The following is a 20,122-nucleotide window of genomic DNA, read 5'->3' on the forward strand; positions in this document are numbered from 1 at the left end:
CACCAGAAAAACTATGGCAAGATGGTATCGCCTATTCCAGAAAGGTAACATCTCGCAGGCTAGGTTAGATATTGGCCCACCTGGTCTTCAGTAAATTTCAATTTCCACTCCCTCGTTTTGCGGGAGGTTCAAGGGCAATTGTGAGTTACCTACAATCAGTGCGAAAACCATAATCCAGCTGTTGTTGCTCAGGGACTAGTTACTTAGGTCTATCTGGTTCGTCGAAGGACCAGAACAAATTTCGTGAATTAATCAGCGACTAGCTCACTAGTATGTGCCTGATAGTAATGGCTGATAGACCCAGCTGATAGGAAAGTACCCAGCCCGTGCACAAGGACAACTGAATTACAAATGTCTACGATTTTATAATTTTATTAAAAACAAAGTTCCTACTCTCATGTCTACTAATATAAAGGCAAACATAAATGGAAGAAGGGGGCCGTATCACCTTACAATAAAACAAAGTAACACTTGGTCACGCGGCCACGAGAACCTTCTAGAACATTAAAAAAATTAACTATCTTACAGAAAAAATGAATTCAGTCACGATCTTGAATAGCACCACTATCACAAAAAGCGATAGCAGAAACATTGCACCAACGATGGCTATGATTTACACTGATTATTTACTGCAATGCATATCACTCACAATTGCCACATGGAAATATATAGATAACTCGCCTTAGCCGGAGCTCACCCTCGCACGTCTATCTCACCCGTGATCTCTCGATTGAAGGATGCTCTGAGGGGCGAAAAGCGGGTCGTGCTCTTGCAAGCTAATCATTTTTCATATAATTTAATTTGCTATAAGAACTTACTTCCTTTTGATAAGTTAAAATTTAGACAAATCAATAAACAAGTAATTATTTCATGGACCTCACAATCTATGAATCAATAATTTCTATGAGAATAATGCAATCAGATCAAGAACCATCACATCCCTGCCTCCAATCGGTATACGTGGAGTTTTTTACTTATGGGGCCCAGGAAGAATTCAGTCATGGAAAAATAGTGCACTTATTTTTTCACGACAGGTATCTTCTGGTTTTATAAATTAAGTGCAGTCCCTGCTTGTCATCCCTCCGAATGTGTAAACGATTCCAATGTAATAGATTTTAAGACTATGCAAATGTAAAATTTCTTGAAATCAATATGAAATATCAGTCTGCATAGCTCTGGGAATGTCTCTGTATTTAAATTTATAATGGTGACACGCTTGACAATATCAGTCGGGAATGACCATTGTCCAGTGATTCAAGGGCACCGATTCGAACGCAGACATTCCCAGTGTCACCTCTTATTCAGGTGAACCTCATTTACGAAACACAACGTCACAACAACGCAGAACACTTCTGACTTCATTCATATATTTTTTTTTTTTACCATTTCCAAGGAGATGCGTATCATGATTTCATTTCAGGGGATAATATAGTTTCATTTTGATAATCAGCACAACGTATTTTAGTTCGGTAAAACAACCATTGCAAAATAAATTAAGAGGAAAAGAACCACCGATTAACCAACTTTTCGAAACTTTCCAACCAATCAGCTTCAAGGAATGGTCGTGACGTAATCAGTAGGCAGGGCTTAGTTGCAAAGCTGACTGGTCTTTGTTTATAGTATTTTCTGATTATGCTGATGTTTTTGCTGATGGTCTTGGTGAGCTACAAGGCAATGTTCATTTGACTATAGATGAAAATGTCAAACCAGTGGCAATTTCCAGTTGCCGTATATCTATTAGCTTGAAGACAAAAGCCAAACAAAAGTTGTTAGACTTTAGAAATGCCAAAAGTCATCCAAAGGGTAGAGGAGCCTACTCCGTGGGTAAGCAGGATGGTAGTTGCACCAAAGAAAACAGGAGATATTAAGCTATGTATTGACACCCAACAACTGAATAAAGCTCTTGAAAGAGAATTGCACCCTCTCCCCATCATGGCTGATATTCTGCCTGAATTGAGTACCGCCAAAGGATTTTCATGCTTTGATTTGGGTAATGGATATTGTCATTGGATCATACATCCAGCATGCTGACATTACAAACACCTTTTGGGAGTTTCCGTTAGCTATCATTACCATTTGGTCTTGCAATAAGTAGTGAGATTTAAAAAAAAAAAAAAGCTTCAATTTACTCTTGATTACGTACCTGATGTTATATGCATAGCAGATGATGTTCTTGTTTATGGTAATGGAGAATCTATGAAGGATGCTATAATGGACCATGAACACAAGTTGAAATTGCTATTTGATTGCTGTCGCAAGCAAGGAATAAAACTGAATAAAGATAAGGTAGAACTATTCAAATGTGAGATCACTTTTCTTGGTCATAAAGTTACTGCTTGTGGCTTAAAAGCAGATCCTTCTAAGATTGAGCCCATAGTAAAGATGCCTGCCCCAACCAATGTTACTGAAGTGTTCAGGTTGAATGGTATGGTTAACTATTTGGCAAAATTTTGCCAAGCCTTTCAGATGTAATGAGACCAATAAGACATTTGACAGAGATGTTATATAGGTATGGAAAGAACAAAAGCCAGCTTTTCAAAAAGTAAAAGACCTTGTCACTAAGGCTCCTGTCCTCTCTTATTTTAACCCATCTAAGTCTCTTGAAATTCAGTGTGATGTAAGCCGATCTGGACTCGGTGCAGTGCTACTACAGGATGAAAGCCCTCTGTCTTATGCTAGTAGGGCACTGACACCGACCGAAAGGCGTTATGCGCAATTATAAAAATTATACAAAGAAATGCTATGCATACGGTTGCAGGACTAAAGTGTTCTCAGACCATAAACCTCTCATGTCCATTGTTAACTAACCTTTGAACAGAGATCCTAAGAGGCTACAGCAATATGACATTGAGCTAGAGTACACACCTGGTAAAGAAATATATGTAGCTGACTTAATATCCAGATCAAACTTACCAGTTAATGAAGGTGGTAGTGATTCTGAAGCAATTGACATGGTCGCATACTTACCTATTAGATTCTCAAAAGCTACTAGGGACGAGTTTACTGTCCAGGATGGCTTAATCTTTAAAGGTGAACATATAGTTGTACCCTTCGATTTACGTAATGAAATAAAAGAGGCTGTGCACTCGTCTCATAGGTGTAGAAGGATGCTTATGCAGAGAAAGAGAGTGCATATTTTGGCTATCAATGAATGCTGAATTAAGATTTTATATCTAGATGTGAAATTTGCAATAGGTATCAAATAGCTCAACAAAGGGACAGCCACATGTTTCACGAATTAAGTGACAAACCATGGGAAAAAGTGGGTGTAGACCTTTTTGAGCTTAGAGGACAGTTTTTCATAGTAACTTGATCATTATAGTCATTTTTGGAACGTTGACAGGTTGGAAAATACCAAAACATCCCGTGTGATTTGTAAATTGAAGCCGCACTTTGCAAGGCACGGGTCCCCTTCAGTACTCATAAGTGACTGGTTCTCAGTTCACTAATACAGACTTTCAGAAGTTTACAAAGGAATGGGATATCGAACACCGAACAACAAGCCCTAAGCAGTCACAATCCAAGGGATTAGCAGAATCCAAAATGGCCAAGTAATTGATTAAGAAGGCAATAGATCCATATTAAGCCATACTTGATCACAGAAACACACCTATTCAAGGCACTGATGCATACGCACACTATTTGCAACTTCTTCAAATAGATAAAAACCTAGGGTAATCAGTACAGAACAAGTGAAGCAAAGCAAAGAGGTATTGAAATCTTAGTAGTTCAGTGTCCTATAATAGAAGCAGAAAGGATCTAGATCCATTAAGTGAAGGTAATGTGGTCGGGGTAAACCTTTGTAATGGGTCAAAAGAGTTGGGACAAGGGTACTGTAGTAGAATGGCTGGATGAGAGGTCATTTAATGTTTCATCTAATAATGGTATAATAAGATGTAAGAGGGGACATTTGAGGAAAAACAATGAGTGTGATCATGTCAACAGCATAGAGCATGCCACTGTATATAGAGATGATAATGAAATTGTGTATGAAAATAACACAAGTGGTGTCAATGAGAGTTCTGTACTGACTGAGAACTACCATTGATGTACAGCAATTTAATAGTGAAGACTCAGGGTGTTATATGCAGTTGAGCAAAAATATAAGAAGTACTAGATGTAAATTCCCCCCAAAATTTGACGATTTTGTGATGACCAAAAAGTAAACTGTTATTTACTTAGTTTTTTCAGGAAGTCATTGAGTTCGTATACAGCATTCCAATTATATCTTGTAGAATTGCCATGCCATATTCTATATGCATACAAATAACTTCTTCTTTTTTTTTAACGATCATGCTGACAAAATATACATGTTCATTTTTTCATTTAATAACAGAGGATGTTACAATATTAACATTTATATTGTACAGTTTTGTAGTCTCTGTTATATGTCATATCTATGTGTCGATTTGAGTACAATAAAGAAGAAGCTCCAACTTCTTCCCCGCTTGTAAAGATTTTAAAGAAATTGTACAAAACATCCAGTCAATTTTATCACAACTAAATGACACCCAAAGTTATGTGATTCTGCACTGGTACCAAGTCTCAATGAAGGGAATCTTAGAGAATGTGCTGGCTGACGAAACACCTAAACAAGGTTTGGAAAATATTTGCATTATAAATAATAACTTAGCTATAACAGAGAAGAAAAATGAAAGAAATGTGGCAAAAAGAATGGAAGGAACATCATGAAACTGGGCAAGTGGCTTGGAACCTTTAAACCCATTATAGGAGAGTGGGCAACATTGTAAAAAATAGAAAAGTTGACATGTCAGAGTAAACTATTATTTGCATAAATGTAAAATGATTTATTCGTCTCTATGTAGTCCTTGTAATGTAATAGAAGACATCCAAATATCATTTTAAATTGTAGAAAATTTACAGAAGAAAGGAATACGTTGATAGTAAAATTGAAAGCAATGAAAGTAAACCTAAACTCAAATAACATACTAGAAATACATACAGATAAAGAAGTACATAAGTACTTCATAACATTTTTAGGAAAAACTAACATACTAAACACGAAATAGCCATATTGAAATATCAAAACAGCTACATTAGGTTAACTATGGTTAAATTGGTCAGTAAACAAACTGAAGTTTGCACATGTAAGGGGACTACATTTGACTGTGATATTTGAGGTAGGATAACATAAATTCATAGGAGGTTATTTTGTAGCTATTAGAGTAAAGTGTTTTGTATAAAAATGATAAACAATATCAGTGGAGGGGGAGCATGGATATTGTTTGAACGAATTTGGAATGAGCCTCATGTGATTTAGATAAACTCATCATTTATCCCATACCTTAACTGCTAACACATACAATATTAACAAACTAATATTCCTCCACAAATAAAAGTTAGTATGACTATTCTTTGAATTTCTGATGTGATTTTGCAGGGGAGTACATTGGCTCCAGTATAAGAAGCCAGATCTCTTACTAAAATAAAGAAGAAGAAGAAGTGACCGGCTTTTTACTAGTTACATCCTTCCATTTATATAACAACTTAGCTTTAATAAAATAAGTATTTTCACAATGCATATGCCTTACATGTAAATGTCTTAGGTAGGTCTGAACTAACATTCCCTTTGACGGTAACATCTAATGCATTTCCTAACCTGCTTCTAATATAAACTACATGGCCATCCATAATTAACCCTAGTTGAATAGTGAAGTTAATAATGTGACTGGATACCTTGACCCCATTCTCCAAATGACTGCATACTGAACTGAAGGCAAGTGATGCATTTGCTCTATATACACAAGCTTCCAAAATTAATAAACTTTGCAGCGTATGAATTGTAACACATGCTTCATTACACCAAACAGAAATATGAAATCTACATTATTCCCTATAATGTTCCAGAGCCAAGGTCACTTCCTTCCTCAATAATCATCAATCTTGTATCATTTATGACTCTCGGTGTATTTCTGTAAATTAATCAAAGCGTCTAAGACTGCGTTCACACCCCGGGAGTCGTGTCGAGTAGTCACGCCAAGTCGCAATAATTCATGACGTACGTATCATGAATCGCCAACATAGTTTAAACAATTATTTGTATGGGCCTTTGAAAAAAAAAAACCGTTCACCCCGATTACGTTGAGTCACATTACTATGTCACATTGCGTTGCGTCAGTTCAAGTCACAAAATAGAGCTGGACCTATTTTTGACGTCAGTCATAGTCTCACATGCCGTTTACAAGTATGCTTGTCGAACTACTAATAAACTTAGTACGGTAGCATCCTGCTTTCTATAATGCCAGTGACCCCAACCGTCGTGATTGTCAGTTTATAGAAAGTTGTTGTTGCTGCAATGGAAGGTACGATCAGCTTCTTGAAATTTCAATGATCCTAAAATAGTTATGGAAATTTTCTGAATAGTTTACCAAATTGTGACCTCTTGGAGTTCAGATGATGCACCCAGATTCGAGATTTATTTTGACGCTGATTTGATTTAGGTTGACGGATTTGGTGTGAATTAACAAGGTTTCATCAAAATGAGTCGCACCAAATGAATTATCGTGACTTGACTCGACACGATCCCTTGGTGTGAGCACAGCTTTTACTATTGCATTCTTCATAAGTGTGTGGCAGAAGCGGCTGCTTTTGATGTATGTTGGGGACAATTGCCCTACTTTACACCTAGCATTGGTTTCATTATTCATTCGATGATAAGTTGGCCCGAAGATTTCTCAGTTGGTGTGACACTGGAGCTGGAGCATGGAGATATGCAGACTCGTTGACGACGACTGCTAGGCGCCTCTCCAGCAACGAAGACACCAGGCGCTTTGTGCTCTGGGCTATCAAATTCGAAGGAAGGAGGAAAAAACCTTATCACTCCTAATGTCTTATTTATTTGCTTTCTAGAACTTGTTGAGGGTTCCATTCCCTTGAAGACAAGTTAGAGAGAGAGAGAGAGAGAGAGAGAGAGAGAGAGAGAGAGAGAGAGAGAGAGAGAGAGAGAGAGAGGGAGCTTGATATAGTTATTTTTACATATTTTTGAAATCAAAGGTATAGGCACTGAATATCATGAATAGTCACATTGACACAGAAGTTCACTCCATTTAGGTAAACATGGTTTCAAAGGTTTTACTTCATTCCATATTTTATAGTATTGCTATTTTTTTTTATTATTCTAACACCCCCATTCTGTATTGCTTCACGAACCACAATTTCTTAGTCTTGAAATTCGAATTGCACTGAAAGTAGTTCCACTCTGAACCATGTACCACATAGCTACATACATATGTTACATATTTAGACTGTGTGCCTTGCTGGGCTATGGAAAATAGTTAGAAGATGAATGTGGTGAGCTAATGTATCTGTGGACATTACATTTTAAAATAGCGATGTCAAGATGAGACAAGAATGTCTTCGTTAGCGGGATTTGTCGCTTAAGGTCACCTTCAAATAAGCCTGAGTTTGCATGGAAGTTTCTCGAACTAAGTGCTCTTGTTTGCGTCTGTTCCGGTGGGCGGAACCAGTAAGGAATAGTTTCTATCTTTTGAGATTAATTAATTCTTGGATCAAGGGAAAAATATAGAATGCGGAAAACCCTGTTGTGTAGATCAGGAATTTGTATGAAATAAATGATGTGTTATGTCATGAACTCTTGCGCAACGACCTTGTTGCATGACCGTGACATCATCTGAAGGGAGTGGTCGTACGAGAATGCTCGTTCGTTCGTGTGTCATGTTTTACCTCCCCTGAGAACTTTTTATATAATTTTTGGGGCACTCTCTGCCCAAATTTGGAGTGAAGATAAGGGGTGGCGTGAAAACCACAAGAAACTTTGAAATATGGACGTAGTAGATAAGAACTCTGTCGATATGGCGCTCTTTTGATAAGCCCTAAGTGTGAATTTAACGAAATGAAGCGACGATACTTTTGCTAGGTGACTATTTAATTGGTGGAACAAATTTGTCGGGGTTTAGAAAAAAAAAAAAAAAAAAGGTGTCTTGTTTGCTGTTCATTTGTGGGAATTGTTCAGTTACCCAGATCTAGTTCTAAACGGTCCGTTTTCTAAGTGACGAGTTTTAATGAACGAAATTGGTTCTTCATTCGATTATCTTAATCTAGCTGTTCTCGTGATAGTTAGAATCTTGCTTATCTTTTGGGAATATAGTCTATTTTTGTAGTTCAGAGTTTAATTCAGTGCCTAAATTAATTCTTGCAAATGTCTTTTGTGTTCATCAGAGATTTCATGATGGTCATGCTGCTATGTACTGGTTAATGCCTTTAGCGTTCTTTACACATATGTACACCATTACCTTTGCACTCGTATGGTATTACATGATTCACATAAACTCGTCAGCCACAGAAAGAAATTGCTGAAGAAGAAGCAATGGTTTTGAGGTACCTATAATGTTTCCTGCCTAAAATGATCATTACAAAGTTAGAGAGACGTAATCCTTTCTTGGACAGATTTCAATTTGCAATTCTATTAGCTACAGATAATTACCTTAACTTTGTGAGTGCTTAATGTTATTCTATGACATGTCACTGAAGTCATATTTTAAGTGGAAAAATTTTATCAACTACGTCGTGTTTTCAACATACATAATATCAAGTATATCTAGACATCGTTATAAAAAAAATCATACGCATGGTTAATTAGCTCTGAAGCATAGCCCATGAGCATAATTTCGCCAGTAGTGGGATCATGTTGGTTGGTCTCAGTGAATGAAACTGGGCTGGTACTGAATTTCCTTCTAGACGCATACAAAATCAACAGAACATCAATCTCTTTTACCCTCCCGCATCTTTATCTGTTCATCAGCGGAACATATATACAGTACTATTTAGAGTGTAGTCCGCCCATTATTGTAGCTTCCCTTAAATGTCGGGTTTTGTTCGATGCCCTCTCCCACGATCTCCAACTGAGAAATGTCATAATCGTGGACGCCCTCCGAAACTCTACTCCTGACATCAGCCTCATCGAAGCCAGGCAACAGACCGAAAAGCTCTTCGTCAACATGCCAGTTGTGTCGACTGTGGGAATCGAAAAGAAAACGTACATTAAAATGGCGTCAAATGTTTTTGAAGACTGCATATTTGTTATGATGACGGCTTGAGGCAAGGAATCGTTTCAGCAAAGATCAGTCCAAAGTACGCCTCGTTTGCAGCAAATAGTAAATGCAAACTTGAGTGCCCACTGGTCATAAGCTGATATTACCTTACTATAATAATTTAAACCAAGAACCAGTAAATGCAGAATAATTTTCCTTAAACACGAAGAATAATAATTTCCATTTTCACCTGAACTGGTGTTAAGTTACTGCTGTATAGACGCAAGGCTTGGATTACGGTCATATTTTTAAAGGGGCCTGATAAATATATACTGCCCACGGATAATACCTTGAAATAGAGAATTTCTTAGCGCTGTATTATTATTTAATGGGTTAATAAATAAAGGGAAACTTACCCAGACTGACGACAAGTGTTATGTTCGATGGAAGACAAATGATGATGGCTGACGTCGACAGTATCTAGTAACCGACGAACCTTGTGGTTAAGAAGAAGAGAGCCAATGAAGTGAAGTCATTGATAGCACAAATAGTACATCAAGTATGTAAAATAAAGATTCATACGTATATTCATCAGATTTACAGAAAACAAAATGGGTGAAGCAATTTACATTCAATTATCCTAAATACGTATCTCCTCCTTCTTTCCCACCGTTATCCCTGCATAAAGAGTTCGTTTGCCGATGCTCCTTCCCCACTGCCTTCTATCTTTCTAAGGTATCATCCTCCGCCAAACCTCTTCTCTCCGTATCTTCCTTCACTTTATCTCGCCATCTAATTCTCTGTCTTCCTCTCGATCTTCTTTCTCTAACTTATTTAAACAGTGGTTCTCAAACTAATAAGGCATCTTTTGAGTGGCATTCTCTTTACAAGTTTTAGATCGCTCGGCGGACCTTTTAAAAATTAATTACTACTGACGTTTACAAAATATACTGTACGGTTACGAGACATTTTTATCAAACAATTATATATTCAGAAAATGGTAACCTTAAGGCACTGAAACGAAACTATTTTTTTGAAACCCAGATTACATATTTTTTAAAATGGAAACCTTATTATCTACTGGAACAAAAGCTTCTTTTTTTATATGACAACCAATTAATTAACAAGAAAATGCAACCTCTATGGAACAAAAAATATGTGTTTGGGCCAAAACATATATAATCAGAAAATGTCAACCTTCGTTATCAAATGTATGTTCAATGGGATGGGTTCATTTGCTTTGCCTGAAGCAATTCTTCTAAATTTGGCCTGTGCAACTTTCATATCATTTGTTGCTCCTAATCTGTTTCGGGATTTTGTTTTGATGGCAAGTAGTGTGGAAAATGCACTCATAATGTGGTTGCAAATGGAATCAGCACTTTTAGAGCCATCTTGCAACACAGGGATATGACTCTGCCACTTCGATCCAAAAATATCTACAGCACATTTCACGGAAAATGTTTTGCATCTACAACATTGATCAATTCAATCAATTGTTTATGTACTGAATAATCCTCCGAAGGCAGATCATTAATGGAGAGTACAAATGGGTTGTTGATAAACTGGCAGTGTTTTTCAAAATTTTCCAGGTTAGGAAAACAATGAGTTATTTCTTCACTAAGAAGTGATACATGTTGTTTCATTCTCATAAATATATCTTACTATAATGGGCGTTACGTCTGTCCGTCCGTCTGTCATTCAATCACGGCCAAACGGCTGGTCTGATGGGCATGAAACTTGGCAGGGTTATAGTGGGGACCCCTAAGATGGTTTATGATGGGGTTTCATCCTGCCTTTCCCCCCACCCCACTCCGAAGGATATAGGGGTGAGAAGGGATTCCCTGAAACGGAGCTGGTTCTGCCCGTGAAACGGGGCTGGTTATGCCCGTAGATTGCTAGTGTATTTAATTGCGGAAATGTGGCAAAATTATTCTTCTTTAGTTTAGAGTGCCCTAGTTCGAACTTCATTTTGCAAGTCCATTTTTTTTCATGGCAATGGGGCACTGTAATCACTTTCCCTTGCAGACTTTCATATAGGAAAACGAAATCAGATAATTTTGCGTGGGTGTCTGGCTTAGTGTCTACCAAAAATTACCGCATTTCTCCACATTGTATGAAAAATCTCTTCAACACTTTCCCTTTGGAAAGCCACCTTATGTGTGAATGCAATAAGTGCGTTTCACATTCGGATTCACTTTGTTTGCATAATGCAGAAAACGAACGAGAGTTAAGTGTGTTCGCTTTAATGAAGTTAACTGCTTTAATCACTTCACCGAGAACATAGTTCAACTCATCAGGCACGGTTTTTATTGCTAATGCTTGGCAGTTAATTGTGCAATATGTACAAATAGTATCTGGTGATTTTTGCAATTTTTTTCCTTTCGCCATTTTATTCTTTCATAAGAAAGCTAGTGAGAGGTACATATTGTGGTAAAGAATAATTTTTTATTTTTATTTTGACTATATTCCATAGGCAAAAGAACATTTGGTAGCATATATTAAATGCCAAACCGTAGGGTGAGAGTAAACCTTATTATTGTCTAAGTGATTTGGTGACCCCTTCACGATCCCCTTGAGGTGCCTTTGCGGTCCCCTAGACTCAGAGGACTGCGGACCCGGTTTGAGAACCACTGCAGTAACAAGTTCCTTCCAAGGCCTCTTCACTCCTCCTCGTCATCCATCCTCACCACATGTCCATACCATCTCAATCGTGACTCTTATCACCTCTGTCATTTCTACTAAGCCTGCCCTTCTTATTTCATCATTTTCTAATCTCTCAAGCAGCAATATTCCCATAAACCACCTCAGCTTTCTCTTCTCTGTTCTCTCAAGCTTTACCTCCTCTTTTCTTCTTAGAGCCGATGTTTCCGATCTCTACATTAATACTGGTCTTACCACTGTACTATAGATCTTGACTTTTAGCTTGATTGGCATTTTCATATCACATACTACTCCAGCTACCTCTCTCCACTTCCCCAACGCAGCTTTAATCCAACTGTCAACTTCAGCCTCACATCCTCCCACTTGGTTTAAAGTAAACCTTAAGTATTTAAACTTTTCCACCTGCTTTATAATCGAGCGTCTTCTTTCTTGTATTACTATTCTGCCTCTATCGTCCCAACTGCTCACCAAAACCTATGTTTTATTCACATTCGTCTTAAAGCCACCTCTCTCTAAAGACTCCTGCCACTTTTCAACCTTTCTCTGTAGGTCCTCCTCGTTTCCAGCAATAGAATCACAAGATCATCGGTGTACAACAATTCCCACAGCTCGTCATTCCTGGTCTCTGCTCAACTCATCCATGACCAACGCAAACTAAAATGGGCTTAATACTGAACCCTGGTGTAATCCAACACTAATTTCAAAGTTTTTTGTTTCCCCAACTGCTGTTATTACTTTTGTACTCGTTCTTTGATATATCATCTCGACTAGACTAACCAACTTTTCTGGGACTTTCCTCTTCCTCAAACAGCAAAACATTACTTCTCTTGAGATTCTATCGTATGCTTTCTCTAGGTCTATAAATGCATAATAGAACTCCTGGTTTCCCTCTAGCCTCTTTCCCAGTAGCTGTCTTACTTACAGCATACGAAACCTAAAGTAATTAAATATATAACAAAGGGAATATAAGCATTAAAAAATGCTGTAAGACTTACCCTACGAACAAACATGTCATTGATAGCTGGAGTCCTGGAAAGAATGGAAGCTGAGCGCCGATGAACCACTCCTGCCCGATCACACTCGAATACAGCCATGTAGGAGTCGTAGTCAGTGTCAAAGACGATAAAATCAGCATTGCCAGTCAGAGCTAAGAATGATATATATTCTCAGTAGTTATATATATATATATAATATATATATATATATATATCTATATATATATATAGATATATAATATAATATAATATATATAATATATATATATATATATATTATTCTACCGAGAAAATTAAATATAAAAGTGATTCGAGTATGTAGAAAAAATGAATAAAATGTTGAGTGATGAAAATACATGAAAATCCTATGGACAGTGTAAACTATAATTTCAAAAGGAAAATGAAAGAGCTATGCCAAGGATATGCAAGGCCTCCAAGACCTCTCCATCGCACGTTATTACCGTGCATGTGTGGAACAATGAAAACTCGGTCGGTTCCGCATCTCACAGATAAATGGAGTACCTGGTGGATATTCTTAACAAACCTTTCGGTGGTAGTACTATCTCTGTTGCTAATATAAAGAATCACGTACGATGCCATGATAAATATAAACATAATAATGTACAGATTGGTAGTGAATCCGGGCTAGTGAGTTTTGAAGTGACTTCATTATTTACAAAGATAGGCTACCCATTGACGATCTGCTAGAGTTTTCAAGGGATATACTTGAGACCATACGTAGTAGCAACAGCTTTTCCCTTTCCAAAAATACGCCCAATGGACGAATTGATTTTTGAGTTAAAGAATGTAAATCTAAATTCAAAGAGGGAATATGACTCAAAATTTTGGTCTGGCAATAGGTAACAACCCATTATCCTAAGTGGTAAGAAAATGAATTATGGAATTTCTCGAAAACATTATTAATTAAACAAAACCCGTCCACGTAACGTTATATGGTTACGGCCTTTTGATGACGACATCATGTGTGTTTGGCCAGGTAACGAAAAAGTGAATTAATGGCATCAATAAAATTCACTATGGAAATGGAAAAGGTTAGTTACCTACCCTTTTATAGATTGCCTAATACATAGAACTAGTCATGGGTTTGTTTTTGTCAGCATTACCTGTATGTAGCCTTGAATACATAGATGATGAAATACATACGATTAGGAATCTGGACAAAAAAATTAAGTCCTGACTGTATTAGACAATGTATTAGGAGCGGTATAAAAGACATTTTAGGTTAACAAAATAGAAACTTATAAAGCAAAGAACCTGCTTGCACTGCCATATAATAATTTTGAAGATATTCCCCATCTAATTAAGAATTTTGGAGTTAATGTAGCATTTAAGAACAGTACCGATAATAATAAAGGATATGTACACATCTATGTAAGTCTTGTGATAACCTTTCTATTGGTCAAAATGGGAAACATTGGAAAAGAGAACAGAACAGTATAAAAGATGTGTAAGAAATGCACAGGTGTCCAGTGGCATTTTTGTACAAGTCAGTGAAAGCAATCATACAATCAACTAGGCATGAGCAAAAACTATAGTACTTTCTAATACCGTTTTCTAATAATACACGTGAAAGAAAGATCATTAAGTATAGTTTTATAAAAGAAAGTTTCGTAAAGAACATGACTATTAGTCATGGCATGAACAAACTTGATCCATTAATCTCAAAAGAAACATGCAAGGAGTTTAACTTAACTTTAATGAAGGTGCTTCTTGAAAGACGGGGAAAAGGAAAGCGGGCCTCCCGCACGATTTGTAACATTTGACCTGTTTCTAATGGGGGAAGGACTCCGCCTACAAACACACGCCAGGTGAAATAATTGGTTTCCAGCTGTTTGTATGTTCGTATGTACTGTCCTATTACCTTATGTATTATGAATTTCTATCGCTTTGCATCAGTCCTCTGAAGATGGCTTTGTTAGCAATAAAGCCGACACCAATCAGGATTTGCAACCTTTTCTTATTCTCCCACAGTGGTGTTTCACATATCAAATCACCAGTAAGGGTGATTATAATCAATACTAAGTTGAATTTTTCGCTTTTAAAATTATTCTTTTTATTATTTTCAGTGTTTTAGTGTACTCAATATAATACGTATGATTTTAAGTCTAAACTTGTACTATTATTGTTTCAGCATATATATATATATATTATATATATATATATATATATATATATATATATATATATACGTGTGTGTGTGTATGGTACACACACACACACACACACACACACACACACACACACATATATATATATATATATATATATATATATATATATATATATTATATATATATATTTAAAATAATGAATTCAAGGCTGAATTATTAATCACAGGAAAGAAAGAAATTATTCAATGATAGTGCACATACTTTACATGGTAGGTTTATTTATTGTTAGGAGACCGTATCCTTGAGATTTACTTTAGCATCCTATAATACACCCAATTATAAATCTGGTACCTATTTTGAACCTCTGACTAAAAAAAATTTTACTCTCAACATTCGTATTGTTTTAAAGAAAAATTTTAGATGTAGAATCACTTTTTACTAATGTTCCTGTGGAGGAAGCCATCGACGTTATCTTGAATAAACTTTTTCCTGAACAAGATACATTTTTAACAATTTTAGTAGAGCACTTTTTAAGACTTGTTTTTTTTTTTTTTTTTTTTTTTTTAGAGCTGGCAGTGCGGGACACTGCCTTTATTTTTTATGACAAGCTTTTTAAACAAACTGATGGTTTGCCAACACCTTCCTGTGCTCGCGGAAAGAGCGCATGTTAGATGAATGTTCTCTCAGGTTTCACCCGTTTTTTTATGTTTGGTTGTATTGATGACACCTTCGCCCTGTTTAAAAGACTTTGATTGTCGCGAAAAATTAGTGCACAAATTTTCCGAGACGTACCTTCCATCCCTCCATATTTACCCCTTTGTAACGTAAAGACGATTTGTCAAGCATAAGGCAGATTGGCGGGTGTAGTGATAAATGTATGCATTTATTAGTCATCGCCTCTCCTCCCTCATTGCTTAATGGCAAGATTCTTGTTATTTTATAAATTATATGAAAAACGTAGGAATGTTTCCTTCTTAAGGGAAATTAATTTGACTAAAATGACCAACCCGGGTATAAAACCCCCTTGCACGCCGTTCTCGGCCTCTCTCTGTTAATTATCGTAGTACAGATCAATTTAATTATTATTGAATATGTTCACAATTTCCTAAGAAATGTATTGATGTTTATTTTGTTAAAGTGTAAATTGATTTTTTGAAAGTCTTAAGAGTTTTTTGAGTGGTCGCGTGGCCACAGAATTTTTCCAAGCGTGATTTGCTGAGCCACCCAAGTTCCGTTTAATCGCTTTGCCTTGTTAATTTTAAATGAGTTTAGTTTTGTAATAAAATTGTAAAAATTAGACGTGTTTGCCTATCAAGTTGTCCTTGTGCACGGGCTGGAACCTGTCCATCACTAACATCGGGAACGAACTAGTGAAAGTTGCTATAACATTCCCGACATTGATATCGATTCTTTTTTAGCATTTGCCAGTCTTAAACATTATAACATTAAGTTTTCAGTGGAAAAGAAGTGCGCAATGAATTGCCTTTTTAAGACGTTCTTGTTACCAGGAATAATGATTGTTTTAATACTTCAGCTTTTAGGAAGAGGAAGTTTACTGGTTAAGGATGCACTTATTATACTGTTTCAATTTTAAACTTAATTCTGTATTTACTCTCCTCCACAGGGCTTTTTTCATTACATCGAACTGGCGTTCCTTTCACCAGAAATTAATTTTCTCGCCGAATATATTATGAATAACTGCTTCCCGCAAAACTTATACTTTAAACAACTTTGCATTTTTCTTAACAAACAATTCACTGATGTCACGAAACCAGTATTCCTAAGCTAAACTTTTACGCCTAATTTCCTCGTTTTACATGATGATTCTTTAAGAAAACAGGTTTTACAAATGATCCACAACGATTATGGTGCGAACAATTCAAATTTAATTCCCAAAAATCTGTTAACAATTGGTTCCTTTTTTAACCACAAGGATCGATTAAGCCCTTTTTTTTATCTTCTAACATGGTTTATAAGTATACTTGCCCTAAGTGCAACTCTGAGACATATGTCGGATCCACGAGGAGGTTACTGAGGGTCAGAATCGACTCCCATCGGGGAATTAGCTTTTGTACTGGTTGTAGGCTCCGGGCCCGTACTTAGAGTTTTTTTTATGGGGGTCGTTTTTTCTAAAATTGGACCTTTTCTGCTATTAATGTCATTGCTTACATAGGTATATACAAGATGAAATACTTGAAAATGTTATTTTAGTTATATTAAGAAGAAAAATTGGGTATGTGGTCTATGCCCTACTACCCGATTAGATATTATTCAAAGTACTTACTTTGGTTAACAGAATTTTACTTATAATGTTGCAAGTTTGCACTGAAATTCAAGAATATCTCTTCAGTTTTATTGATTGACTTATTTATTATGTTAACGATAAGATGCATATTACTTTATATGTAGCATATTACTTTGACTTAACAAAAAAACAATAATTATTTATTACTTTGTAAGTACAGTTCAATGAAAAGGATAGCCACAGAAAATATGGACTTTCAGAAACTTGTGGGTGGGGGGGGGGGGGGGTCGTTCGACACCCCCACCCTCGGTACGGCCCTGGGTTCTCCAGTCCAGAACATTCTAATATCAGCATAACAGTCCAATAGATACCCAAACTTCCTCTACTTAACTTTACCTGAGTTAACTCTCTATGTAATCATTCTGTCTTTTGCTCTCTCCACCTAAAGGTTGGTTGGCAGTCTTTGGTTCTGTTGTTTTTGGCTGTATTGTATTTGGTGAATTTTATAACTTTTTAGAAATTTATTCATAATTGAACAGATCCCTGATGATGTAATAAAGAAATTATTACGAAACGTCGGAAATAAAGAAATATGTTGGAGTTAATTGGTTTCCCTGGTCCACCCCCACACTCAAATATCATATGTATATGTGTACTATACATATATATATATATATATTTTATATATATATATATATATATATATATATATATATATTTGATTTTTAATCACATAGAAATAAAAAACGTGATGATTATATGAACGAAGTTACAGCCACGAAGGCAATTTGAAACACTGGAGATGCTAAGTACTTTTGTCTTATTCCCAAGCCATAGTCACAACAACTAAAGATATACAGAAGCAAAGGGCCTATGTATATGTTGGGTACAAGTCATAAAGGAGTGCAAAGAGGTCGGGAGGTCACAGAATGGTCAACAGATTAAATTAGAAAGCTACTTATTGGTAATCCTCTTTATTCTACCTTTCAATTCCTTCTGGAACATATGGTTTATGACCGGCTCAACAAAAAAATAACCCTTGAATTACATTGAAATTATTCACCCGGGTTAACCGAATCAAAACAGATTCTAACAAGTTCCTTGAATCAGTTTCGCTACAACGTGACAATATTTGGCTTTGCGTCCAGTGTGTTCTGTGGGACTTTTCACTTAAATGTAAAAATAAACCATTATTAGTCTGACCTGTTCTTGCTGAGTATTTGTCTTGTTTTAATCTTGTGTTCAATCTTTACTGGTCTGATCTAAGTAAAATGAATCACAATCCGTACATGGAATTTTGTGTACAATATTGTTATCTTTTCGGGGGCTATTTTTTATAAGTATGTTTTTTACGTTATTACATGTGAAAGATTCATTTGCATTTAACAATTTAAAAAAAGATTTTACAGCTTCAAATCCAATAAAGGTCGGTAAACAAAGGGTGTTTGAGGGCACCTCTTTTTTCTTTCCGATTTTTCATAGAAGGTCTTAATAGCTTTATTATAACAAAAATCCATGATATGGGATGGATAGCACAAATCATTCCTAATATCCTCACGGGTTTAGCCAACATACCCAAAGATTTAGATGTTAATGACATATTGGCTCAACTAAATGACCAAGTCCCTTCTATTAAATTTCCACTTGAGTTAGAGAAAGACGATTGGTTTCCTTTTTTGAACATTTATATTAAAAGGGAACCAGTTAATCTGTAAATTTAGTTTATATGGGAAAAAGACAAATAATTTGACATATGTATACACTATTATTCAGGATATCATGTAAATATCAAAATGTCGGTTTTCCGTGTATGTTTCTTTGAGCCTTGCAAATAGTCAATCCTGAGTTTTTAGATGAAAAATAATAAAACACCAGAAAAATAGGGACAGATTTGTGCTATCCATCCCATATCATGGATATAAAGTCGGACAGAAAAAAGAAGTGCCCTCAAACACCCTTTGTTTGCCACATTTTATTGGATTTGAAGCTGGAAAATCTTTTTAAAATTGTTTTATACAAATGCATCTTTCACATATAATAAAGTAAAAAAAAAACATGCTTATAAAACAATAGCCCCCGAAAAATTTCATGTATGGATTGTGATTTATTTTACTTAGGTCAGACCAGTAGAAATTGAACACAAAATTAGAACACAAAATTAAAACAACACAAATACCCAGTAAGAACAGGTCAAAATAATAATTCTTTAACTTTACATTCAAATGAAATGTCCCACAGAATACACTGGACGCAAAGCCAAATATTGTCACGTAACAAAACTATTTCAAGGAACTTGTTAGAATCTGTTTTGATTCAGTTAACCTAGGTGAGTAATTCTAATGTACGTCAAGGATTACTTTCTTTTGGCACGGTAATAAAACATATGTTTCAGAAGGAACTGAAAGATAAATAAAGAGGATTACTAATAAGTAGGTTTCAAGTCTAATCTGTTGACCGTTCTATGACCTCCCGACCTCTTTATGACTTGTACCCACCATATACGTATATAAGCCCTTGCTTCTGTGTACCTTTAGTTACTTTGAGCATGGCTTGGAAATAAGACGAAAGTACTTAGCATCTCCAGTGTATTAATTTTCCTTCGTGTGGCTGTAACTTTGTTCATATATATATATATATATATATATATATATATATATATATATATATATATGTGTGTGTGTGTGTGTGTGTATGTGTGTGTGCACGAGTGTGTGCGTGCGTGCGTGTGACTATAATCACTTCAACGCATAATTCTTTTATCACACACCATCACAAGTGTAGGTCCTGACCGTTTTCAGCTGTATTTCCAAGCCATTCACGAAGGGCTAATACATAATGGTAGAAATCGCATTATTTATAAATATATATATATATATATATATATATATATATATATATATATGAATAATTATCACACTCGAACCGTGATCCATTTTATATATCAATTCAAGCTACAAATGTCCTTTAATATCTAAATTCACTTTACCTCCCAAATGATATCATTTTACACACACACACACACACACACACATATATATATATATATATATATATATATATATATATATATATATATAT

At 35.8% G+C, this 20,122-nt stretch overlaps 1 protein-coding gene across 1 annotated transcript in view; it reads right to left on the reverse strand.

Moving 5' to 3' along the window:
- Positions 1-356: 356 nt before the first annotated feature.
- Positions 357-20,122, reverse strand: part of LOC135221423 (uncharacterized) — a 69,264-nt gene continuing 49,498 nt past the window's right edge. Inside the window, exons 4-6 of the mRNA XM_064259198.1 lie at positions 12,668-12,819; positions 9,428-9,507; positions 357-8,994 (exon numbers count right to left, since the gene is read on the reverse strand). Of these exons, the coding sequence (XP_064115268.1) occupies positions 8,805-8,994; positions 9,428-9,507; positions 12,668-12,819 (422 nt within the window). The 3' untranslated portion in view covers positions 357-8,804. The remainder of the gene's footprint in view (positions 8,995-9,427; positions 9,508-12,667; positions 12,820-20,122) is intronic.

The sequence above is a fragment of the Macrobrachium nipponense genome, chromosome 20 (genome assembly GCF_015104395.2).
Source record: "Macrobrachium nipponense isolate FS-2020 chromosome 20, ASM1510439v2, whole genome shotgun sequence".
Classification (NCBI taxonomy): domain Eukaryota; kingdom Metazoa; phylum Arthropoda; class Malacostraca; order Decapoda; family Palaemonidae; genus Macrobrachium; species Macrobrachium nipponense.